The sequence below is a fragment of the Melanerpes formicivorus genome, unplaced genomic scaffold, assembly GCF_026170545.1.
Source record: "Melanerpes formicivorus ecotype bairdi unplaced genomic scaffold, bMelFor1.0.p_v2 SCAF_4, whole genome shotgun sequence".
Classification (NCBI taxonomy): domain Eukaryota; kingdom Metazoa; phylum Chordata; class Aves; order Piciformes; family Picidae; genus Melanerpes; species Melanerpes formicivorus.
In genome coordinates this window covers 37,404,548-37,430,403 of record NW_027142356.1, presented here as the reverse complement: position 1 = coordinate 37,430,403, position 25,856 = coordinate 37,404,548, and the positions used below count along the sequence as shown (strand labels likewise).

Genomic DNA, 25,856 nt, shown 5'->3' with positions numbered 1-25,856 from the left:
AGCCTCTGTATGCTGAAAGGCTTGCAAACCTCGTACCTGCCCTACTCGGGATGTATGTTACTGCCTGCCCCGGGGCCGGTGGAGCAGGTCGGTGATGTTTGGGAAGGAAAACATCCTCCTTTCTCTGTGAACCTGACTTGAGTGCAGCCAAATCACCAACTAGCTTACAGATGTGTGTTTTTTGGTCACCCTCCTCCTAGGGAGAAAATGGCAGCCTGTTACCACCAGCTCAACACACTGAGGGGTCAGGTCAACGTTAAAGCAGCAGCAGTGGGGTAGTATAGAGACGTGGGGCCAATAGCTGCTCCTTGAAGGTAGATGAAACAGCTCACTTACCCTAGTTACTGATTCTACTCCTAGAAATGTGGCACATGGACCCACCCTCCTCTCGTAGTAGAGGCAAAGAGCTCCCTGCTCCTGAGCTGGAGTAGGCTTTGCAGGTTTTTGCTGCTTAGCATGTGAGCTCTTCATCTTGTGTCCTTTCAGGCAGAACAGCCTTGCCTTGCCCTACTCAGTGCTGGAACACAGATAAGAAGAGACTGCTACAGCACTGCCTGTGCTCAGTGGAAGATTAGTAAAACAGAAATTACTCCTAAAAAATCCTTCCTCTAAGAGGTTAAGATAAAGAGAAGTCAAGGACTCAGAACTGAGTAAGTGTCCCTTTGGAACAGTGCATTAGCATATGGTCCTGAATTAACTGATCACACACCTGGGCTGGGGCTTTTCCTGACCTTTCCCTTATTCAGTGAACCAGTGAGAATGTGCAAGTGCAGATGATTTATTTCAAAGAGCAAAAGGTTGTATTTTTAACTGCCTGCTTTGCAGAGAAGATGAGAGAGTCCACAAGAAAATGAATTCTCCCTTAAAAAGTCATGCACCACAAACCATGTCAGAGCAATAAAACACCCCTTTAATTGAAATGTGCACTTAGTAACTCCTTGACATTATTTCTGGAGAACTTTCTCTGTCTCTGATATTTTCCTGCTTGCACCATCCTTTGTTTACCTTAGCAACTGTGTATTTTACTCTACTCCATATAATAATTAGTTTTTGTTGTTATTTTTTAAGGTAATAAAGCAGTACAGGCCGGCCTTCACTCCTTGGGTAGCTCTCCAGTCCCACATGCCAGCCATTCACATCTGTGCATGTCATCCCAAGCTCTCATACTCAAAAGGAGCGCCACTGAGTTGCAATTCATCTGATATATTCTAATTCATCAGACAAGGAGAGGGCTGAGGTACTCAGTACATTTTCTGCCTCAGTCTTCACTGGCAGTCTTGCTCCATCCCCTTCCTGAATCAAAGGACCAGTAGGGTAAAGTACCTCCCACCATAAGGAGGCACTCATGAGGTTCAATAAGGCAAAGTGTAAGGTCCTGCACCTACTTTGGGGAACCCTCCATATCAGTACCAGTTGGGGGATGGTGAAATTGAGAGCAGACCTGCAGAAAAGAACTGTGGGGTGCTGGTGGATGAGAAGCTGAACAAGAGCCAGCAATGAGCACCTGCAGTCCAGAAGGCCAATGGCATCCTGGGCTGCATCAAAAGAAGCATGGCCAGGAGATGGAGAGAAACGACTCTGCCCCTCTGCTCTGCTCTGGTGAGACCTGCCTGAAGTATTGTGTTCAGCTCTGGGGCCCTCAACACAATAGAGACATGGACCTGCTGCAGTGGGTCCAGAGGAGGCCACCAAGATGATCAGAGAGCTGGAGCACCTCTCCTAGGGGGACAGACAGAAAGCATTGGAGCTGTTCAGCCTGGAGAAGGCTGTAGAGAGACCTTATAGCTACATTTCAGTATCAGAAGGGAAGCTACAGGAAGGCTGTTCAGAAGGGCTTGTAGTGATAGGACAAGGGGCAATGGTTTGAAACTGGAGCAAGGTTGAACATGAGGAGGAAGTTCTGCACAGTAAGATCAAATACTGTAACAGGCTGCTCAGTTGATGCCCTGTCCCTGGAGACATTCAAGATCAGATTTGATGTGGCCCTGAGCAGCCTGATCTAGTCAGAGGTGTCCCTGCTGACTGCAAGGGGGGTTGGACAAGATGTCCTTCCCAACCCAAAGCAATCTGTGAATTCTGGAGTGAGAGGAAGAGTTCCTTTAGCAGAGCATGTTTCTTTGTTCACATTGGCCCTGAGAAGCACATAGACCACAAGCTCAGAAGAACAAGGTACTCACAAAGAAATCTTCTATGCCTTGCTCAGCTGTAAGCTGATACAGAGCTGAAGAAAGCACAGGAAAATCCTGTCTGATTGTGTCTGACGTCAGAAGGGTTTGTACTTTCCCCCCCTCATTTATGTTAGTCTAAAAGGAAAGCTACCTTTTGGCTGTACAAACTTCTCCTTAGGCTACAGCTTCCATAACTCCTGCTGTCCAGAAGGCACACAATGGCCTAGCTTTGACAAACAGAAGTTCAAAGTATTCTGAAGAGCTGAATGCACAAGTATAATCCCCGACCCACAGAAACCAGATCTGCACAGAAATCCATAGGGAAAGACAAAAGAGACTTTGTTTCCTGCTTCTGCCTGCCCAAGGAGGCAATGTCTGCCTCAGCCAGAAAAGGCCTGTCCCATGAGAACAAGGCCAATTCCAACATGCACCTCTGTTCCAACCTCAGGAAGGTTTTCTTACCACTAGTTGTAAAGGACTACACAAGTCTCCAGGCTGGCAGATGTTAGGAAATCACACCTGTATTTTCTTTCTGAAGCCTGAGTTAGCAAACCATTGCAATACTTCATTTTACATAGAGCAGATGAATGAGATCATGGCTGATCAAGCATTGTCTCAAGGACAGAAACTCTTTAAACAGTTTCAGCATTAGCCTCTTAATCCCATCCCTCCCTGAATCCTTTTTGTGGCAGTGCAAGCATTTGGACAGTTAGATAGCAAGGTAGATCAAAGAGCAAGACTGCCCCAAACAGCCCCAAAAAGCAAAAAAGTCCAGAAGGAGCAAACAAAAAAGCAGCCCCAAACTCAACACTTCTTTTGCCTCTGTTCATTTATTTGTTTGTTTTCCCACATGAATATCCTGAGATGTTTACTACACATACATGCAAATGCTCTCGTTAACACCAGAGGTAGATGCTGGCTAACACAAGAAAGAGGAGCCACTGACTTAGTTTTATCTTCTTCAGTATCAGAAACATTAAAAACATTATTTGAGAGACAGAATCCTCTCTTTTTCTAAAGGGTATCACCCTCCACATTGCCAGAGCCACTGCATCTCTCAAATAGCTTCATCACAGAATGGTCTGGGTTGGAAGGGACCTCCAAAGGTTGTCCAGTCCAATCCCCTCTGCAGTCAGCAGGGACATCCTCAACTAGATCAGGTTGCCCAGAGCCCTCTTGAGCCTCACCTTGACTGTCTCCAGGGATGGGGTCCCAACCACCTCCCTGAGCAACCTGTTCAGTGTTCCAATACCCTCATGGTGCAGAACTTGTTCCTAACATCCAATCAGTGGAAGGAAACCTCATGTCCAACCAGGGTACTGCTGGAGAGGATGAATTATGGAGAGGCTTTGTCTTTAACTGACCTTGGATACAGCTATAAGTAAAATCCTCCTCCTACCTGAGATCTTAGTGGACATATGAACAAGTGAGGAGAAAGGTCTTCACAGAGAGAGTTGTTAGCCATTGGAATGTGCTGCCCAGGGAAGTGGTGGAGTCACCATCACTGGAAGTGCTCAACAGGGGATTGGATGTGACACTTGGTGCCATGGTTTATTAGTCATGAGGTGTTGGGTGACAGGTTGGACTTGATGATCTTTAAGGTCTTTTCCAACCTTATTGATTCTATGATTCTATGATCTAAATCTGCTCTGCTCTAGTTCTCTAGTTTGAAGCCATTGCCCCTTGACCTATCACTGCAGGCCTTTGTAAACAGTCTCTCTCCATCCTTCTTGCAGCCTCCTCCAGGTGGTGGAAGGCTGCTATTAGGTCTCCCTGAAGCCTTCCGTTCTCCAGGCTGAACACCCCCAGCTTCCTCAGCCTGTCCTCATAGCAGAGGTGCTCCAATTGCCAATCTTGCTTTGCTTAGAAACGAGCTTGAAAGTCAATTTTAGGCACCAAAGTCACAAGCCATTATTGTGTTTTACAAGTCACAGGGGAAAGAAAATGGTCTTGAAAATAAAAACATTATCAAAGCAGAATTTGCCAAACCTTTCCAAAGCAGATAAAACAGCAACAAAGCACAGCACAGGGCATTGTAAGAAAAGAAACAAATTGCCTACCAGAAGCCCAGCAATCACAGTTCTGAATCATTTGGAGATACGAAAAAGGAACTGATACCCAAGTCAATACAAACAGCTTCATGTAAGGTTTCTGGGAAAGATTTGTTTCACCCTCAGAGTTACAATGAAACACCTCCACTGTGAGCAGCTATTCTTGCTTGGAATCAGCAGAACGGTCCTGATCAGGGATAAAAGAGGACCTCAGGTGGCAGGAAGAAGCAGCTGCAGATTCTATCACTCCTTTCAAACCACTCCTCCTGCTCCAGCTCGGCTCCTTTGAACTGCCCTGTCCCACGGATTCATGCTACGTTCCTTGTTGAAATAAAAAGGTTTGTTGCATTACGCTTGCTCCAAAGATGACTTTGACCCTAAGGGTCCTTTTGTAACACCTTGCAAACAAATGTGATTTTACATACATGTGAAATAAAAGTATGCTTGAGAGCTGTTGGTAACTCACATTTAAATGCTTACATTGGATTAGGGAGTTTTTTATCTTCAGTTTGAAATTTAGGGGAGGGGGGGAAGGGGGAAGGCTTAATTCTTAATGAGGAATCTCTGAGGAGCCAAGCTTAAGAGAGCAGTTCAGCATTTGTGCCTGCACTCTGGAGGTGCATCAAAATGATCAGCAGCTCTGTCTGGGAGCATGGCAGTCCCTCACTGTCAGTAGAAGACCCTGAGCACTTTCAGTGGTCTGTTTCGTTGAGACACGTGGGGGCTGATCCCTTGCACATTTAAGCTGCCCCCAACTTGTTTCAGTACCATCAATTCCAGCTCAAAGCCAAAGGCTGTGCCCAGCTTTTGTTTCATAAGCTTGTGGCTTTGGAAAAGTGGGAAATGAGAATTTCAGGTCCTTCTTAGCCTAAGAGTTTGAACTGCAGCTCCCAGGTTTCAGACTGGCAACATCAGAGCCCCTGTCCTGAAGCCAAGCTTACAATACCCACAGAAATCCCCATGTCAAGGCCCCAGAGCAGGAACATATGTAAAAGGAGACTTCAGTCTCCACCCTGCTGAAGAATCCAGTACAATTACTGCCAGAAGCTGCTCTCTTACATGCTACTGAATCTTTCCTTCTTACTCTGAGATACACATTGGGAGGCTCCTGATGCACTGCTCTCTCCTCCTCTATATTCCTAGAAACTTTAACTGACCTGCAAAGAGTGTCAGAGAGGATGAAGTTGGGAATACCTATTATTTATAACTAAAACACATATAATCTAGTCTTTTTACTGCTAGAAACAATTCAAACCCCTAGAAAATAACGTCTGGGGGATACATTTTATCTCTCTGAACGCACAAAGATATCCACAGAGTTTTTCTTTCATAACCTGCTGTGTTATGGCAGCTGAGATGAAGAAAGTACAATTAGAAAACAGCAAGATTAGTCACACAGCCCTGCAGCAGGACCTGTTCTAGCACATTTCTTTTGTAGTTTAAAACACAGTGATTGCAGCTGAGAGAGGTACTGTACAGTTTTCTACAGCAGCCAGAGAGAGGGAATTAGATCAGAGTGGGGATTCAAGGACAAAAAGTGCAGACAATCTGTGACAGAAGGAGAGCAGACAGTCTCAAGCTGCACCAAGGGAGGTTTAGGCTGGATGGTAGGAAGAAGTTCTTCCCAGGAAGAGAGATTGGCCATTGGGATGTGCTGCCCAGGGAGGTGATGGAGTCACCATCACTGAAAGTGTTTAAAAGGAGCCTGGGTGAGGCACTTGGTGCCATGGTTTAGTTGATTAGATGGTGCTGGGTGATAGGTTGGACTTTGTGATCTCAAAGGTCTTTTCCAACCTGGTTAATTCTGTATTCTGTATGCAGTTTTAGCTCCCCAGTTCTAACCACAGTAAGAGCAGCAGTATCCACATTTCATGGTCAAGGCTTTTCTTAGTGCAAATGTCAACAAGTACTTGCAACTCACAGAACCAATGGAATCACAGAATCAATTGAGTTGGAAGAGACCTCCAGGATCATCAAGTCTAACCAATCACCCAACTCTATCTAATCAACCAGACCATAGCACCAAGTGCCTCATCCAGTCTCCTCTTAAACACCTCCAGGGTTGGTGACTCCACCACCTCCCTGGGCAGCACATTCCAATGGCCAATCTCTCTGGGAAGAACTGCTTTCTAAGATCAAGCCTAAACTTCCCCCTGCACAGCTTGAGACTGTGTCCTCTTGTTCTGTCACAGTTTGCCTGGGAGAAGAGACCAACCCCCACCTGGCTACAACCTCCCTTCAGGTAGTTGTAGACAGCAATAATGTCTCCCCTGAGCCTCCTCCAGGCTAAACATAGCTTTCTGATAGTAGGTATTATGAGGTACAGAGCCACCAACATGAAGTCACCTAGGCTACTCAGAAGAGGAGAATATCCAACTTCTAGATTTTGTCAACATCTCTGTGAACCTATCTCATGGGTTGAGCATTTCCAAACCCTGTTAAAATCCATCCAAGTATGCTTTGAAGATTACAGACACAACATATGGCCTGATCTGCTATGAAAGTCATGGTTTAGTGTCCAACCTCTTGAAAAGTACCCTGATTCCAGTTCTTAATTGTTAAAGAAATAAGTTTTCAAAGCCTTTTATGTTTCTGAGTATCATTTCCTGCATCTCACATGAATAAACTGCTCCCATGACAAAGTATTTGCTGAAGCAGCCTGTGAAGAATGCAAAGCAATGTGGCAAGGTAATGTTATGTTTTGTACAGGCTATGGAAAGGCAAACCTGTGGCTGGATATGTCAGAGCTAGCCTAGGGCAATGCAGCAAAGAAGTCAGGATACTCAGAGCTGTTGTGCAATGCTGGTGCTAGTGCCAGCTGCTGTTGCAGGCTGGGAGATGGTAGAGACAGAGGCCACTGGTGTCTGCAGAAGAAAACTGCTGAAGGTGTAAGAAAGTCACTCCCATCATTCTGAAAGCTAATTTATTCTGCCCTGCTGGACAGTCACACAGATAACAAGAGGATTTCAAATCCTATCTAAAGGATATTTAGGCTGGAATGTTTAATTAGACTTCCTTGGGCTTGTAAGGTCAATCTCTAAGTGAGAGGTGAATTCACAGTATCACCAAGGTTGGAAGAGACCTCAAAGATCAATGGCTGGTTAACAGTAACTAATAAAGTTAGGCTTTCTAACACCATCCAGTATGAAATGGTGGTGCTTATGTATTCCTGAAGTGCCTTTCAGGTGTCCTCTGTTCACAAAGGTCAGTGCAGTGTTTCACTCTCAGAAACACAGTCCTATAAGAAAGGGAGCAAAATGATGTGTGCCCAGGGAGGTGGTGGAAGCCTCATCCCTGGAGGTTTTGAAGGCCAGGCTGGATGTGGCTGTGAGCAACCTGCTCTAGTGTGGGGTGTCCCTGGCCATGGCAGGGGGGTTGGAACTGGATGATCCTTGAGGTCCCTTCCAACCCTAACAATTCTCTGATTCTATGATAAAGGCACACCCTGTATTTGCTTACACAGAGAAACAACAAAACTGAATAGGCTCAAGCTGGTCTCAAAAGCACATGGTGGAGAATTAGAGGAAGAAAAACCCCACCCTCTTTCCTGCAGTGTGTCCTATTCCTTTCAGTGATGCTGTGGTACTGGAAAGCCACACAGTGCTAAATACTAACTACAAATGTAGTTTCCAAGCTGAGAGGGTCAAACCATCTAGCATGTTTCTCACAAGCATGAAACTTCCTTAGGACGACACTGAAGATGTCCTCATTGTTTAAAGGAAGCTCTGCACATACACTGAAGGATCAGGAGTTAAATGTGAAAGGCATTGCCCAAGAGACCCTGAGAAAACACAGCATTGCATTACATGTGTGTGACACAGCAGGCAAGGAACTGCCCAGGTGAAAAGGAAAACCAGCCCCACTTCTGTTTAGTCCTACTAAAGTGTAGTGCTGGCAAAGGAAAGATGCAGGTTTGGTTGGGTTGGGTTTATGACAGCTCATTTAAAAGAAAACTTACAATCAACTTTTCTGCCTTCTCAGAAACTTTGTTGTGTAGAACTCAACATGAGAAAAAGCTTTTTTTTCTGTGAGGGTGGCAGAGCCCTGGAGCAGGCTGCCCAGAGAGGCTGTGGAGTCTCCTTCCCTGGAGACTTTCAAAACCCACCTGGATGTGTTCCTGTGTGACCTGCCCTGGCTGATCCTGCTCTGGCAGTGGGGTTGGACTGGATGGTCTCTGGAGGTGCCTTCCAACCCCTGACATTCTGTGACTGTTTCTAATTCTTCTGCAGTCTGTTCACAGAAGTGTCTCAGAACAATAACTGTTCAGAAGTCCTTTCCCTTTGTAAAAGTATTTGCAGTGTCTGCAAAAGTCTCTGCCTTTCCCCCAACCTTGTGAACATCAATAATCTGCCAGTTGTTCTAATAAAACCCATTGAAGAATAAAATGTGGAGTGTAAATCTTCCAGAAGTCAAACACCTAGTTACTGCACATCTCCCAGCTAAAAACCACACCACTCCCATTCCTATTTTGAAAAACCCAAGGCAGAGCTTTTTTACTGCAATAGCAGCAGGACTACAAAGTGCAGCATTTATCAGTAGATTCCCTACACTACCAGTCATCAGTCATCAAAAACATGTGGAAGTCATCTGAAATGCTTGCTTGTGATTGCTCCAGTGATCTCCCAGGAGAGGGAAGGGGTCAAAGGAAAAGGTGGATAGACGCATTCAACTCTGAAACAGCACAGTACAGACACCTTGCAAAAAGCTCAAGTTGTTGCCAAAGTGAGTCTCCCACCCTGCTTTGCTGTGTGCAGAGCTGGTCTCTGGCCCAGGCAGACACCAAAATGCAGGTGTCTGCTCTCCCTCCCAGTGAGGGCAACTCATTAAAGAAAAGTCACCAGCTCTTGACAGTGGTACCCAGCGTGGGACTTGCTCATCCTCCAACCACGTCACCTGTTTGGCTGCCAGTTCAGTTTCAAGCAACAAACCTTTCCTGTTGGTCCCCACAACATGGAGCTTTCTCCTTCTAATCTCCCTGCTTAAAATATTTAGGAGTGCTCATATGGAAGTGATGAATATGCTGATAATTATGGCCATCTTTGTAAGATCCAAACCTAAGGAGAAAAAAAGAACATTGAGCAAAACAAATCCATTACAAGATGCTTTAACCCAGGCAATTAAACCATACACTGAGTACAGCATAATTAACACTTCTTCTGAATGGTTGAGAGAGTTTCCTTCAGGAACAGGCCACAACCCTACTCAGAGATAAATCATGATCTGTGTATGCTAACTAGAGGTCTTGGAGTATAATGGAGATATTTAATCACCCCGACTGGATTAATGCCACAGGCACTCTATAAATGGAATCCCAGCTGACAAAGGGGAGCTGTGCATTTATCTTCTTAAATCCTGTGCTCCAAGTTTTTTCTGCTGGCTTCAGTGGAGCTACAATTTACCCCTCCAGAGCATCCCTAACCCTATTGTTAATATGGCACATCTTCCACTTGAAAATTGTGGTGAAAATGGTGATTCTTTGGGTCTTTTTCATGCCATATCATAGTATCATAGTATCATAGTATCAGTCAGGGTTGGAAGGGACCACAAGGATCAGCTAGTTCCAACCCCCCTGCCATGGGCAGGGACACCCCACACTAGATCAGCCTGGCCAGAGCCTCAGCCAGCCTGGGCTTAAACACCTCCAGGGACAGGGCCCCAACCACCTCCCTGGACAACCCATTCCAGGGCTTCACCACTCTCATGGGGAAGAACTTCCTCCTCACCTCCAGCCTCAATCTCCCCACCTCTAGCTTCATTCCATTCCCCCTAGTCCTATCACTACCTGAGATCCTGAGAAGTCCTTCCCCAGCCTTCCTGTAGCCCCCTTCAGATACTGGAAGGCCACAATTAGGTCACCTCAGAGCCTTCTCTTCTCCAGACTGAACAGCCCCAACTCCTTCAGTCTGTCCTCACAGGATTGGTGCTCCAGCCCTCTGCTCCTCCTCCTGGCCCTTCTCTGGACACCTTCCAGCACCTCCAGATCCCTCTTGTAATAGAGGCTCCAGAACTGGAGGCAGTACTCCAGGTGGCAGTACTCCAGAGCTGGGTAGAGGGGGAGGATCACCTCCCTTGCCCTGCTGGCCACACTTCTCCTGGTGCAGCCCAGGATCTGATTGGCTTTCCTGGCTGCAAGTGCACATTGAGAGCTCCTGGTGAGCTTCTCCTCCACCAGCACCCCCAAGTTTCAATCTGAATGTTGTGACTGTTGACCATCATGGTAGAGAGATTTGCAAAAGATTTGCAAACGTTAAATGTAGCATTTATTCAAAATATCAGTGCTAAAAAACCATTTCAGAGCAGTGCCACTGTCTTAAAAAAAAACCAAACCAAAACAAACCACTGCAGTTAACTGGAAAAAAAGTGGAACTTATTCCTACAGGTCATGAATTTTCTGCTTACAGGCAGGTATAAATTAGGACAAAAAAAAATATTCTGTGCTGAAATCAGCTGAGAAAAATGTGAACATGAATGCTAACTGCAGGCAGGTTTCATCAGGTGGAAAAGACTGGGCAAACTCCTGCTTAGACAGGAAGCCAGTGACTGAGTGGTAAATAACAAGTGAGGAAAATCAACTCTAAGGTGTATATAAGAAATAATATCATAGAATCCTGGAATGGCTCAGGTTGGAAGGAACCTTAGAGATCATCCACTCCAACCTCCCTGCCATGGGCAGGGACACCTCTCACCTAGACTCAGCTGCTCAAGGCTTCATCCAACCTGGCCTTCAACACCCCAGGAGGAGGCAGTCACAACCTACCTGGAGAGCCTATTCCAGTCTCACCACCCTTGTACTGAAGAACTTCTTCCTAAGAACCAGTTTAACCCTGCTCTCCCTCAGCTCAAACCATTCCCCCTTGTCCTATTGTTAGGCAGTTAGAGGGACACAGGAAAACTCCCTCTCCAGCTTTCCTGTGGGGTCCATTCAGGTGTTGGAAGGCAGCTTGAATGTCACCCCAGAGTCTTCTCTTCTCCAGGCTGAACAACCTCAGCTCCCTCAGCCTATCTTTATAGCAGAAGTGTTCCAGCCCTTGGATCATCACCTTGGATTACTCCAACAGCTCTGTGTCCTTCTCTGTGTTAGAAGTAGTAAACACAGTGCTGCTGGAAATCATCTCTCTGTGGCAATATCTATCTCACATTTCATGACTCTTCCACTGCTATTCTGTGGAGAACAAATACCTTTCTTCACACTCCTCTTCCTTATGCAATGCCAGCGAAAAAATGATAGAGAAACAAAAATTCATTACAGCCTAGGCCTTTGTAATTCCTGAGATACATAACATACTGCCTCAGGCATTCTGCTTTCTTTTTGCTCCACTTCTACTGTTTGGTTTTAAAAGCTGATGCAAATAATACTTGTCATTGTCTTTTGTGACACTTAGAGTATAGTATGGCCCTAATCACAGTATCACAGTATAACTAAGGTTGGAAGAGACCTCAAGGATCATCGAGTCCAACCTGTCAACACAGACCTTATGACACAGTATCTAAACCACGGCACCAAGTGCCACGTCCAATCTCCTCTTGAACGCCTCCAGGGACGGTGACTCCACCACCTCCAATTTTAGTGCTGAGAAACATGGGAGATCTCTCAGCCTGTAAAATGAGTCACCACACCACTTGGCTAATAGCCCTATTGAACCATAGAATTGTTAGGGTTGGAAGGGACCTCAAGGATCACCCAGTCCCAACCCCCCTGCCATGGCCAGGGACACCTCACACTACAGCAGGTTGCTCACAGCCACATCCAGCCTGGCTGCAAAAACCTCCAGGGATGAGGCTTCCACCACCACTTCCCTGGGCAACCTGTGCCAGTCTCTCACCACCCTCATGGGGAACAACTTCTTCCTGATATCCAATCTGAATCTACCCATTTCTAGTGGTTTTTTTCCATTCCCTCTAGTCCTATCATTACCTGATGATCTCAGAAATGGATCATCTGGGTCAAAGAAGTGCTGCCTTCAATTCCAACTACAACACAGCAGGCTGGTCTTGCCAAAGGCACATGCCAAGTCAGAAGGAAAAAAAGTGAATCACAAGTCAGGGTTTCTTGCCCCATCATCTTCTCAGTTTGGCACTAAAAAGTCTCCCCCCACTTTGCAAACAATTCTTTGTCCTAGGCTCTTGTGTAAGAGGTCACACCCATCATCCCCTGAATTTCTTTGGAGACACACTGACCTGGGATTGAAATGGATGTCCTCAGGAACTTGGCTGGGATCAGTGACAATTCTGTCATTATCAACATAACTATCCACGTGATCTGGGATCCGAAATTTGGCCATCTGGACTTCTGAATCACTTAACCCAGCATGAGATATACGGGCATAACCCAACCTGTCCCATACAAGAAGAGTCAGTTAGAAGAAATAACTCCAAGCAATTTCACCACATCCTAAATTGGTGGCTTTTTGCCACCCAAAAGTAACATCTCAGCAAAACTTTTCAGCTTCTGTGAATCTCACCTTCCAAAAGCTGAAAGTGCTCCATAAACATGAGCATCATGACACTATGTCACAAGGAGGAAAATGGAGAAAGGAGAAGTGTTTGACAACAAAAATAAGTTCCAGATAGAGAAACTGATTCTTAAAGTGACAGTTTTAGACTATGCACACTGATACAAGATCACCAACCCTAGTCACTGGAAAGGTTCTGAAATTCAAGAGAGGAACTCAATGAGTAATGAGAGTAATTAGGTTGCAAATTAGGGTTGGTTGTTTTGGGGGTTTATCTTAATTGTATTGATATTTACTCAATACTGTTACTTCACAGTATCACCAAGGTTGGGAGAGACCTCGAGGATCATCGAGTCCAACCTGTCACCACAGACCTCATGACTAGACCATGGCATGTCCAATCTCCTCCTGAACTCCAATCTCCTCTTGAACTTATGACAGCTTTCTAGTTTACTGGCTTTACTCCTGTGAGCACTGCAGAATTTGCACAGTTGATTCAAAATAAGCTGAATTCCATTCTGGTACAGACATCACCCAGAGAGTTATTTGCAAGCAATGTGACAGTACAAGATAGGAAGTGCACAGAACTCAGCAAAGTCCTTCACTGTAGTTTTACACAGTTACAGTTTCCACTAAATCCAGCAGAAAGTTTGGCTGGAGCAGATAGATGTTTTGCTTCAACAAACCAAACAATCACAGTTGAAAATTTGTATCTTCTGGGTCACATCCAAATTAGGGCTTAGCCTTCCCATTTGAAGATAAAGCTGCAAAACCAGAGCTTTGGAAAAAAAAGGAGTTTCATCTTACCACAGCAGATTAAATCTCTCAGAATGCCCTAGGTTGGAAGGGACCTTAGAGATCATCTATTCCAACCTCCCCACCATGGGCAGGGACACCTCTCAACTAGACTCAGCTGCTCAAGACCTCATCCAACCTGGCCTTCAACACCTCCAAGTGGGGAGGCAGCCACAACCTCCCTGAGCAGCCTATTCCAGAGTCTCACCACCCTCCTACCAAAGAACTTCTTCCTAAGATCCAATCTAAACCTACTCTCCCTCAGCTTCAAACCATTCCCCCTTGTTCCATTGCTAGACACCCTGATGAAAAGTCCCTCTGTAGCCTTCCTGGAGGATCCCTTCAGGTATTGGGAGGCAGCTCTAAGGTCTCCCCAGAGTCTTCTCTTCTCCAGGCTGAACAACCCCAGCTCCCTCAGCCTGTCCTCACAGCAGAAGTGTTGCAGCCCTTGGGTCATCTTTGTGTCCCTCCTGTGGACTCATTCCAATAGCTCTGTGTCCTTCTGCTGGAGACACCAGAACTGGACACCATATTGGAGAATATTGAGATCTGAAGGCTTCTCACAGAGAAGGATGAAAGTTGTAATCCTGTCTTGGTAAATTACACTCAGAAATATACCAATTCATTCTGAGATTGATGTTTCACATTACTTCTTGATTTAACTGTCCACACATGATGGTTTAGGGCTATAAGGCTGCCACAATGACCTGTGAATGATGTAAAACTGCTTGTCATAAAGACACTTAAGAGCAATGAATAAATGATCCACTCCAACATACCTTATTACTCCACGATACATAATATAGCTACACCACCTGTCATGATCTGTACTGTCAATATCCTGTAAGTGAAAGGGGGGGAGGGAAAAGTCAGACAAATGAAGACAAGCTTTCCTGATGAGTAGCCTTCAAATCAGTAACAGAAGCAAGGTGTAAACCTGCTGCAGAAAGATGTTTTGCTTAAAACATTGCAATAAGGTAGAAATTTAAACAACCAACCCCAAACACTGTTAGATGCAGGCAAATCAGAGAACTTGTTGACATCTCCTGACAGAAAACCAAACTGCAGAACTCACTTTTCAAACTAAAGCATCACAGAGTTAGAGGTGGAGGGGATGTCTGGAAGTCATTCACTCCCAAACCCCATGCTTGAAGTAACTTCAAGTGGGTTGCTCAGGGAGTTATGCAGCTCAGTTTTAAATACCTCCACAGATGGAGACTTGGCAACTTCTCTAGGCCCCCGTTTCAAGGCCTGACAGCCCTAACTGTGGTTTCTATGCTTTTTGTTCTCCAACTGGCATTTCCCTTGTGGCAACTCCTGTCCATTGCCTCTTGCTCCTTTCCTTTGTAACTCCACCTTCTCTCTAACACTTCATGAAGTAGCTGAAGATTGTATTTGAAAGTGTGCAGGGGTTGTCTTATTTGTCTGCTTCTAAGCTACCAATCTGAAATGCTAAGCTGAATGTTTCCAGTCTATATCACAGAATCACAAAGGTTGGAAAAGACCTCAAAGATCATCAAGTCCAACCTGTCACCCAAGACCTCATGACTACTAAACCAGGAATGATTTTAGGCTGTGGCATGTAAAATGGTGGCAATGGGAAATATCTTGGTTTTCTTTGGGTTGTGTTTACAGAAATTAAGAGTATTCTCTTAAGTCTGTTTTGATGCTATGACTAGGTATTGCAGACTGCTTTGTGGGCACTGCTAAAAACATCTATAGTGGTGCTGCTAGGACCAAAGCCTTGTGATGGTACATGCCACTCACTTCACCAAGCAAATCTGTTCCTAGCCAATGGAACATAAATGTTTTACCTCAGCTCACTTCACTATAATCATAAAACCATAGAATGGTTTGAGCTGGAAAGAACCTTTAAGATGATCTAGTTCCAGGCCCCCTAGCATGGGCAGGGTCATCATATTACCTCCACAAGCTAAAATAAGCAGCATTTTTACATTACCTGGACATTTCCATTTTGAATTAATTCAGTATAATCTCTGGATCCAGGAGCTGAAGTGATGTATCCTAGAAATACAACTTGCTTAGAGCTAGTCTTCAGCAGATTTGAAACAGCTATAGCCTGGAGTTTTCTGTCCAAGTCTTCCCTGAAAGAAACGGAAAAAGACTTTCACATACATACATTTGAGCTCAGAATCTTCATGCTGTAACATAATAAATCACAAATGCACCTAACACCTTTTCCATGGAGCATGAAAGCTTGCAGAAAGCTCATCAATTCAAAATGAGCACTATGATAAAAGCCACATGGTCATGGGAGATGTAATCAGAGTTCTCTTTCTAACCATTATAGGAAGAAATTTTTTCTGTTCCTGTTCTGTTTTTACCACTGACCTCACCACTAGGAAATGTAAATGGAAGTGCTTTGGTTATCCGAGGCTTTGTCTCTGCCTGCACTTGAGATTTAATTGTTCTAGCACAGTGTGGTGAGTAACAAAAGAGCTCAGAGGCTAACAAAGATTTTGTGATGGATAGATCATGGTAAGTAGAGTCTTGATAATTTATGAAATACAGCCTCTTCAGATTTGGCAGCTGTTCTCTGCACCTTTAACAGGATTTACCCAACAGTTCCAACATGACTAAAAGTGGAGCTTGGTGAAGTACTGCATTGGATCCCATTCCCTGTCTTTGGATTTGTCATGGCAATGTAAAGGCAATTCTTCTTCTATGATTCTTCACCTTAGTAACTTTAAACAGTTGTGTGAATCACATTCTCTTCTACATTTTGGTAGACTGGGCCAAATGAAGGGAGACCTCATTGTTGTCTACAACCACCTGAAGGGAGGTGGTAGCCAGGTGGGGGTCAGTCTGTTCTCCCAGGCAACCAGCACCAGAACAAGAGGACACAGTCTCAAGCTGTGCCAGGGAGGTGCAGGCTGGATGTTAGGAAGAAGTTCTTCACAGAGAGAGTGATTTGCCACTGGAATGTGCTGCCCAGGGAGGTGGTGGAGTTGCCATCCTTGGAGATCTTCAGGAAAAGCCTGGATGAGGCACTCAGTGTCATGGTCTTGTTGATCGGATAGGGCTGGGTGATAGATTGGATGATCTTGGAGGTCTCTTCCAACCTGGTTGATTCTATGATTGTAAATACCATTGAGTCAGGATAGGCTGATTTTGGAATCTAATCCCAAAAGAAGACAAGAACTGAAATGCTGCTGCACTTGCCAAATAGCAGCACTGCTGACTGAAGCAAATGCATGATGGAGAAAGAGCACACAGACAGCAGACAAAACCCCACAATCATTTAAGTGGAAGCCTGACCAAGGTATATGTGAAGGTGCTGCTCAGGTAGCTGCTCTCTCCAAAATTACACCTCCCCAAAAGAAAGGTTTTTAAATGACAGCACACAGAGCTGTTGGAGCGAGTCCAGAGAAGGGCCACAAAGGTGATCCAAGGGCTGCAGCACCTCTGCCATGAGGACAGGCTGAGGGAGCTGGGGTTGTTCACCCTGGAGAAGATTCCAGAGGGGACCTTAGAGCTGCCTCCCAATACCTGAAGAGATCCTACAGGAAGGCTGCAGAGGGGCTTTTCATCAGGGTATCTAGAGAGAGGATAAGAGGGAATGGTTTGGAGCCAAGGGAAAGTAGGTTTAGACAATCTTAGGATGAAGTTCTTTAGTAGGAGGGTGGTGAGACTCTGGAGCAGGCTGCCCAGGGAGGTTGTGGCTGCCTACTCCCTGGGGGTGTTCAAGGCCACATTGAGATGAGGCCTTGAGTAGCCAAGTCCAGTTGAGAGGTGTCCCTTTCCATGGCAGGGAGGTTGGAGCAGATGACCTCTGAGGTCCCTTCCTACCTAAGCCATTCTATGATTGTTATATTTCCACATTTTAAAAGCAGTCTATTGAAAAGTCCCCAGTTAGCCAGCACTCTGCAGTTTAAGTCATCCTAAGCAGCAGATGAAAAAAAAGGTGAAACCCCAGCAGCTGTGTGTGCCATTTAATTACAGATCCATTCACCTCAACCACAACTTAATTCACACTCCTTTCCCCTGTGTCTCCCCATAAATTTCCCTTCAGTTGTCTCTCTGTGATGGGAGGGGGGGATACAGTGCTGTTTTCTTCTCCTTTGACAAACAGCTTCTCAGAGGGCAAGTTAAATCATCTGTGTGAGGCACAGAATGAAATTCCTTTCTAGAGTTCAGATTGGGAGTGGTTTCTGATAACTACACATGTTGAGTGAGAAGGGAAACCTATAATCAAGTTACATGCTTGGAGCACAGCTTCTACACAGGGGAGGGAAATGGAGAAGCTCAGCAGGGGATAATGACAATTCCTACTACTTTCTGAGTAACTTCTTTGTGTATTGTGTTCTGCACCCAAGACACAAATTTGCCTCTCCATGAATCATAACACATTTTTACAGTCTAAAAACATAGTAAAAGTGGTGCAGCAGAGAGGAAATGCAGCTACATGAAGCATCAGCCAAAGATTCCTTATTCATGTTCATTACAGGTAAGTAATCAAGACATCATTTTAAAGAAAGGAAACATACAGCTTAATCTAGATTGAGACTGGATGCAGGAACGAGTTCTTTACCATAAGGTAGTGGAACAGGCTGCCCAGGGAGGTAGTTGAGGTATTCAAGGTCAAGCTCAACAAGGCTGAGCAAGCTGATCTAGCTGCAGATGTCCCTGCTTACTGCAGAGGGGGTTGGACTGGGTGACCTTTGGAGGTCCCTTCCAACCCAACCCATTCTGTGATCTTTTCCATCACATACTTGAGTTATTGGTACAATTCTTTCTTTCAGAATCCAGAGATCAGATTACATATTTCTAGTTTGATGTAGTCAGTAGGACATTGCATGGGTATCTTTGTTGCTGTTTCCACACTGTCCTTTCTTGGAGGCTTCAGAACTGGTTTTTGGTTTGGTGTTTTATTTTAATAACCATCAGCTGTCCATTAATGCTCTCTGTCTGTAACTGTAACTATCTGCTCCCATCTATTCCACATGCAGCAAGTCAGAAGGATGCTGCTCTGCACTGGGATGTGTCTTCAGCCCTATTACTTGTTGTGGCTTTGCAGAGCTATACTTTTAGGTATCTAGCAACTCAGACATTAGGCTCAGCTGAGTTTTGTGTAACACCTTCCTTTTCAAAATATACTTCAAGATTTTAAAGCAGTAGCTACATCCTAGCAGGTACTCCACAATCCAGATTCTAAGGGACACAAAAGAAACCCCTGAAGGTCATGAATTACAGTGATGTGGCACAACTTTGTGTGGCATATGTAAGAAGCAGTGAAGTACATACTCTTCATTTCCAAAGTGGGCAACCACAAAATCAACCAGTTTCCCTGTGAAGTTGACAGTCATGGAGATGGCAGGAGCAATCTCTCCCTCTGGAGATGGAAGAAGGTGATGTGTAGATTTTACAATTGGGTACCTTGACAGTGCCATAATCCTACAGGGGAAGAGGGAAACAGTCACATGCTGTGGCTCACAAGCATCTCAAGTGTGAACTAAGCAAATAAATGCAAGCAGAAGACTAATGGTCACTGAAGGCAAACCAGATACAACTCCCTGACAGCAGCTTGTAAGCAGGTGGGAGCTGGTCTCTTCTCTCTAGGAACAATCACAGAATCACAGAGTTGTCAGGGTTGGAAGGGACCTCAAAGATCATCCAGTTCCAAGTGGGCAGGGACACCTTACACTAGATCAGGTTTCCCAGAGCCACATCCAGCCAAGTGATAGGACAAGAGGAAATGATCTCAAGTTGCACCAGGGGAGGTTTAGATTGGACAGCAGAAGAAATTTCTGAACTCAAAGGGTACTCAAAGACTGGAATAGACTCCCCAGGGACATGGCTGAATCCCCATCCCTGGAGGTGTTTAAAATGCAGAGATGTGGTGCTGAGGGATGTGGTTTAGCACCGGACTTGGTAGACTGAGATGACAGTTAGACTCAATGATCTTAAAGATCTTTTCCAACCAAAAGGACTCTGTGATTCTGTCAGATCCAAAGCTAAACCATCTCTATCAGATTGTTAGGAATTCAGAGAGTTTTCCTCTAAAATATTACTCAACTACATGTCTAATAAGGTATTATCAAATGCACTAAGAAACAGCATTCCAGATATATGAATTCTTACACTGAGCCTTTCAGAACCTCCATCCTCAGACAAACCAGGATTTTATACTGCCAATAATTAAGAAGCATTCTATTAGAAGTAGAAGCAGCTAGGAATACATCTTCAAAATGGGAGACTCCAGCTTCTGTTTGGAATCAACCTTAAAATCATCTTTCATCAGGTTTTTAAAAGTACTTCAGGAAGCAAATTTCAGAGAATGACTTTTCTGCCCCATTCTGCAGCACTTAAAGGCTCTGGGAGAGGAAAGGTACAAAATTCCCCTCACGTGTGGCAAAAGAATTCAGTAAGCATTGCAGCATCGCCAGGAAGTTTCCCCTGCCACAGAGATCTGCATATTCCCTTGGGAAAAAAAGAGCCATATCATGAGTCACTATTGCCAGAGGGCAAAGATAATCAAAGATATGCAACTGGGGGTTGATCAAGCATTGAAGTAAAAGCAGACACACATAAAAAATCCAATCAAAGAGACATGCTCCTTTCTGTGCTCATTTGCCACTACATCCAGCCCCAACTGGATTTAATGAATACTACATTTCTAACATGCAGTGACATTATCCAACTGCTATCACAGAAAAGAGCAACAAGGCTGGGGAGGGGTCTGGAGCACAGCCCTGTGAGGAGAGGCTGAGGGAGCTGGGGTTGCTTAGCCTGGAGAAGAGGAGGCTCAGGGGAGACCTGATTGCTGTCTACAACTACCTGAAGGGAGGTTGTAGCCAGGTGGGGGTTGGTCTCTTTTCCCAGGCAAGCAGCACCAGAACAAGAGGACACAGTCTCAAGCTGTGCCAGGGGAGGTTTGGGCTGGATGTTAAGAAGAAATTCTTCCCAGCAAGAGAGATTGGCCATTGGAATGTGCTGCCCAGGGAGGTGGTGGAGTCACCATCCCTGGAGGTGTTTAAGAAAAGCCTGGCTGAGGCCCTTGGTGCCATGGTTTAGTTGATTAGATGGTGCTGGGTGATAGGTTGGGCTTGGTGATCTCAAAGGTCCTTTCCAGCCTCATTAATTCTGTGATTTTAAAGTCTGAAATCTAGACTATTCATAGCTCTAAACAAAACAATGAGAAAAGAGAATCAGACTGATTACTTAGAATACCAAACTGCCAATCATCAAGGGGCAGGATGCCATTAGGGCATCACAAAAGCCAAAGCATCTTAAAGGGTCAGGCACCAAAACCTGATCCCTTTTAACAAGGAGAAAACCTCCTCTGCCTTGCAGTGTAATGCTGAGGAATCAAAGTGTGTTCTTAAAGAGAAGCTTCAACAAGTGATCAGAGTAACTTTTGTTCCAGTTTTTCTTGCTCTAGTGGACTTATCTTTGGAACTGAATTGACATTTATTTCCTGTCACTGTGCATGGAGAGGTGACTCACCCCCAAGTGTGATCTCTTGTGCTTGGACCAAAATCTGTGTAAAATCCTAATCTTTCTCCCAGCCACATTGTTGGATCGTTGTTCCCAATGAATGGTTTAGAGGCATCACTCTCTATAATAGTGATAAAATCTGCATCTGAAAGAGGGAAGAAGAAAAACAAAAGAAGAACAGGTTTTTTCCAAATTTATAACTGTGACCTGCGAATCTTGGGAAAAACCCACAGAGAAGTTCCAGAACATTCAATTTGATCTGAAGGATATTTACAGCTATTTCATTTATGTAGGAAATTTCTCTATAGACATCAGCAATATGAGAGGACAAAAAAAACCCCACCCCCACCACCACTTAATAACAAGCTAAGTGTTTTCTCCAATAGGAAGCTTCTCTAAAATACACTTTTTAAAGTTATCATCTCTGTGGATGGATGCTTAACAGAAGTAATTGTATTGGAACAGCTCACAAATTCAGGAGAAAGCTGCTAGACACAGGTTCTGGTGTTAATGCAAGAATGGTCTCAGTTTCCCAGCAGGTGTTCTTGCTTCTGTCTCTTCAAGTGAACATTCTCAAATATAAATGAAGTAGGAAAAATACCCAAAACATTACCTGTCTGGTTAAGCAAATTAGCTGATCCTTCCAAATTGCACCATCCTTCATTGTCATATGCAAATCTAAAAGGCCAGATCATAGCAGAGAAGTCTCTTTTTGGAACCTCAAAAATACAAACAAATAAATCAATAGAGAGAGAGGGAGGGAGAAAGAGAGGGAGAAAGGGAGAGGGAGAAAGGGAGAGGGAGAAAGGGAGAGGGAGAAAGGGAGAGGGAGAGGGAGAGGGAGAGGGAGAGGGAGAGGGAGAGGGAGAGGGAGAGGGAGAGGGAGAGGGAGAGGGAGAGGGAGAGGGAGAGGGAGAGGGAGAGGGAGAGGGAGAGGGAGAGGGAGAGGGAGAGGGAGAGGGAGAGGGAGAGGGAGAGGGAGAGGGAGAGGGAGAGGGAGAGGGAGAGGGAGAAACAGAACGAGAGAAATAAATAGACAGATACATAAATAGATACATAAATAAATAGTCAAGGACAATCTGACTTTTATGCAGGCTAGGATGCCATTGGCCTTCTTGGCCCCTGCAATATTTCTGATGAATACTTCATTACTGGTCCAAAGGCTTCTTCAGCACCAGCCAGCACAATGAAGATATCCCATGTGCATTTTACTGTGTATTTGCAAGCTGTGATTTCCACAACCACACTACTCACCCCTTGGCCCAGCTTCTTCTGGTAAGTTTTATAACGTAGACCCAGTCCCAGCAAGCCAACACCGACAAACAGCCACAATACTTGAAAGAGAAAAACACAGAAAAGTTGCTTTTAAAGCAAGAGGAAAGAATGTTGTTGTTATTCATAGAATGGCTACAGTCAGAAGGGACCTTAGAGATCATCTACTGCAACCTCTCAACTCAAACAGGCTGCTCAAGGCCTCATCCAACCTGGCCTTGAACTCCCCTAGGGAAGTGGCAGCCACAACCTCCCTGGGCAACATATTCCAGAGTCTCACAACCCTCCTACTGAAGAACTTCTTCCTAAGATCCAGTCTAAACCTACTCTCCCTCAGCTTCAAACCACTCCCCCTTGTCCTGTCTCCAGACACTCTGATGAAAAGTCCCTCTGCAGCCTCCCTGTAGAATCCCTTCAGGTACTAGAAGGCAGCTCTGAGGTCCCTGTGGAGTCTTCTCTTCTCCAGGCTGAACAGCCCCAGATCCCTGTCTCTCTTTCACTAATTCCAGTTTACTCTTTCACCAAATCTTTAAACAATATATTTTTTTTAATGCAAGTTGTCTTGAATAATTCTGTGTACAATGTTAATCCTCTTTATCATGCATGATGTCAAGAGAAAGTAAATGCTGTTTGCATTGGCAAAGGGCAAGCAATTTCGTACTCTGAAAGACGCAAAGGTGCTCAAGGGGGAAGTTGAGAAACACTGCAAGCCTGGGCAGGATGAGGAAGTGTGAGAGCTACTGTTGCAATGTCACAAAATCAGCTTTGTGAGGGATGGCATTTTGAACTCTTTACTCACTTTTGTGGAATGATTTTTGAGTGGCAGTATTCAAAGCACTTGCACTGATGCTCGCCTTGCCTCTACCACACAAACTCTCAGGGGCCACATTCTTCTGCCCCCTGACTACCTTCATATAGATTTCAGAAACAGCTCTAAAAAGTAGTCAGGCAATGTTGTTTTCACTTTCCAAGTGATCATCAGTGATTTGATCCAAAGACACAGAGGAGAAAAATCTGAACCATCAGCATGCTGATCTCTGCAGGGTCAGTGTGCCCTAGCACCCAGCAATATTTCCTTTACCAAACCTGAAAACATTGACAGACTTTTTCCTTAGCAAAGGTAAGATAACAACAACAAGAGATCTGAAGCTCAAATGATTGCAGAGAAGTACTTTACTTGAAAACATCATTTGGATAGATTCCAGAAGTTTAAAAGCCAAAAAGCAGTAAAATCTCAAATATTTTAGTCTCTTTTCAAAACCTAAGGAACAAAGAAGACCTCATACACATCTGGGAGGCTGGGATCGCTAGGCATAGTTCAAAGGCAGGAGATGAGCAATACTTGCTAAAGACAGGCCGGGTATGGACAGGCAGCAAGGTGTCAGGATTGTGCCAGCCGCAACAGGCTTTGCAGGACTGCCTCAGCACGCAGGAGAGGTGTCACGTTACACGGCAGCTCCTGGGCCAGCCACCTCCCATCCCATTGCCAGCCAGCTCATGCGGCTAGAGGATGTCACACGGAACTGCCTCAAAATCAACATACTGAAGGGCTAGGAAATCATTCCCCTATTTGGTATACCCATGGAAGAAATCCCAAGAGGTAGAAAGACCTGCTCCTCCACCACCAAAAAGAGATCACAAATGATGTCACATCCATTTTCACATTTTCTTTTTTCCTCAGGTCCTATTTTCTGGTCTCTATTTACTACACTCCATGAGGAATAGCTTCTCTCTCAACCGTGACCACAGTGAATCAGCTCTTCCAGCAGTGTATGTCATCATTAATACTAGAACTAGGGCTTTAGCACCAAAAAAGCATCACTAAAACACCTGAAACACTCCCCTGCATTACTTTTTCCTCAGACAGTATTCCTAGAGTCATGGAAGACAATAGCAAGGAAAATTATACATACTTACATAGTTTAATGTAGGTTTTAGTCTTTTTGAATAGTGGCTTTTGGTTGCTCTTTACTTCAAAGACAGAGCTAAGGTCTTTCTTGGGTCCTTTTAGAAAGCCTATCCCAACACACAACATTATAAACCCTGTAAAAATATAAGTGATTAGGGGTTTGGTCATAGAGCTTTAACATGTTAAACACTGCTTACAAATGCACCACTTCTGAACTCCCAGCTGGTGTGTTATGTTCAACCTCATGGCTGCAAGAGCAAAAACATTTCAAAGCAAAACCACAGATAAATGCCATTCCCAGTGTTGCCTGTGTTACTACATGAGACTTCCTGATAGAGAAGCTCCTGCTCACCATTGTCACACATGCCTGTAGCACTTCAGAAGTGTTTCATTTACACTCTTGTACTTGTTGACATGAGCACAGCTTCCAACAAAACGAGCCAGAGACATTAAACAGGCCACTAAAGAGAAATATCTCCAAAAAAAGATATCAAAAATAGGAGTACTGCAATAGGAATTCAAAGCTGAAAGATGAGCTGAACACCTGTTGCACACAAAAAGAATGAAGTTCAACATCACGTTGTTTGGTGGTTGGTTTTCTTTTCCCAAAGAAGGTGCTGCTAAGATGGAATTCACCTGAAAGAGCTTTATTAAACCTGCTTTGTGCTGCTAACTGAAGAGCAGACCTAACATTAAAGTATCCAGCCAAAGACCCCTTCACGTTATGAACTCTACTCCAGACTACAGGCAGCTCCAAAATACAGCCCAACGTTGGGTCTTTGAGGCTGAGCGCAGTGTGGAGCTACTGACACTAATGCAACTGATCCAGCAGAGGGTGTCCCTGCCCGTGGCAGGGGAACTGGAGCTAGATGATCCTTGGGGTCCCTTCCAACCCTGGCAATTTTGTGATTCTGTGAATTTAGAGCTATTCTCACTCTTGCCTTGCAATCCAGCAGCCTAAGGATCATGGTGCTACCAGATAACTTTGTGGTGCTCAGCATCAGCCTGCACTGGGTGCTAGCTGAGCAATCATCAAACCCTCTATCATATCCACTATGGAAAAGTAGAGAGATCTTAACTCTGCTGGTATTACTGAGTCCCACCACTGCACATTTTATCAGGTTTCTTCTGTTCATGAAATGGTTGTTTGACACCATATTTTTCCCTTGCTTCCATTCATGTACCAAGTGGGAGAACAACAGCATTAAAAATGCTTTAACCCTTTGACCTGGGACAAAGCAGCAGATCTTTCAGCAGAATTCTCCACCTTTGTGTATCCTAACACCAGCTGCCACAGAAGCTCAAGCACACTCTCAAGCAAAGATTGATTTGCAGTCCAATCTCAGCATATTACAACAAATAGGCTAACAAATGGCAGGTAAATTTGCTGAAATGGTGCTAGGTCCCCAGGAAAAGCTACAGCTCAAAGTTTACTGGAATTAAGCTGGACAAGAGCAATTAAATTATACCTACAGAACTTGAAAGTAACAGCTTGATGGAAAAATACTTTGGTGATTGCAGATGCCTGTTATCTTCTGCCCTGTCACCAAGCTACAAGTTTCACCTTTTTATCTAGGAGCTACAAAAGCAATTATTCAACAGTTTGCTCTAAAACCAGCACAAGCAGAGTGCAGCAGGTAAGGAAGCCATTTGAAGATGAGAGCATTTTGTGTTGTGCCCCAGAGCCAACAGAAGCAGCTGGACATTTTAAACCCAGACAATTAAACACAGCTACAAATGCTTTCTGAAA

General features: G+C 44.7%; 1 protein-coding gene across 2 annotated transcripts in view; it reads right to left on the bottom strand.

Annotated features, from left to right (window-relative positions):
* Window positions 1-781: 781 nt before the first annotated feature.
* The window catches only part of CWH43 (cell wall biogenesis 43 C-terminal homolog), a 37,427-nt gene continuing 12,352 nt past the window's right edge, over window positions 782-25,856 (bottom strand). Inside the window, exons 8-16 of one of the 2 annotated variants that reach the window (XM_068137670.1) lie at window positions 24,115-24,240; window positions 22,180-22,259; window positions 21,539-21,644; window positions 20,935-21,070; window positions 18,733-18,882; window positions 15,428-15,572; window positions 14,247-14,308; window positions 12,398-12,553; window positions 782-9,273 (exon numbers count right to left, since the gene is read on the bottom strand). In XM_068137670.1, coding sequence (XP_067993771.1) covers window positions 9,186-9,273; window positions 12,398-12,553; window positions 14,247-14,308; window positions 15,428-15,572; window positions 18,733-18,882; window positions 20,935-21,070; window positions 21,539-21,644; window positions 22,180-22,259; window positions 24,115-24,240 — 1,049 coding nt within the window. In that variant the 3' untranslated portion in view covers window positions 782-9,185. The other variant, XM_068137671.1, reaches the window with a different exon arrangement.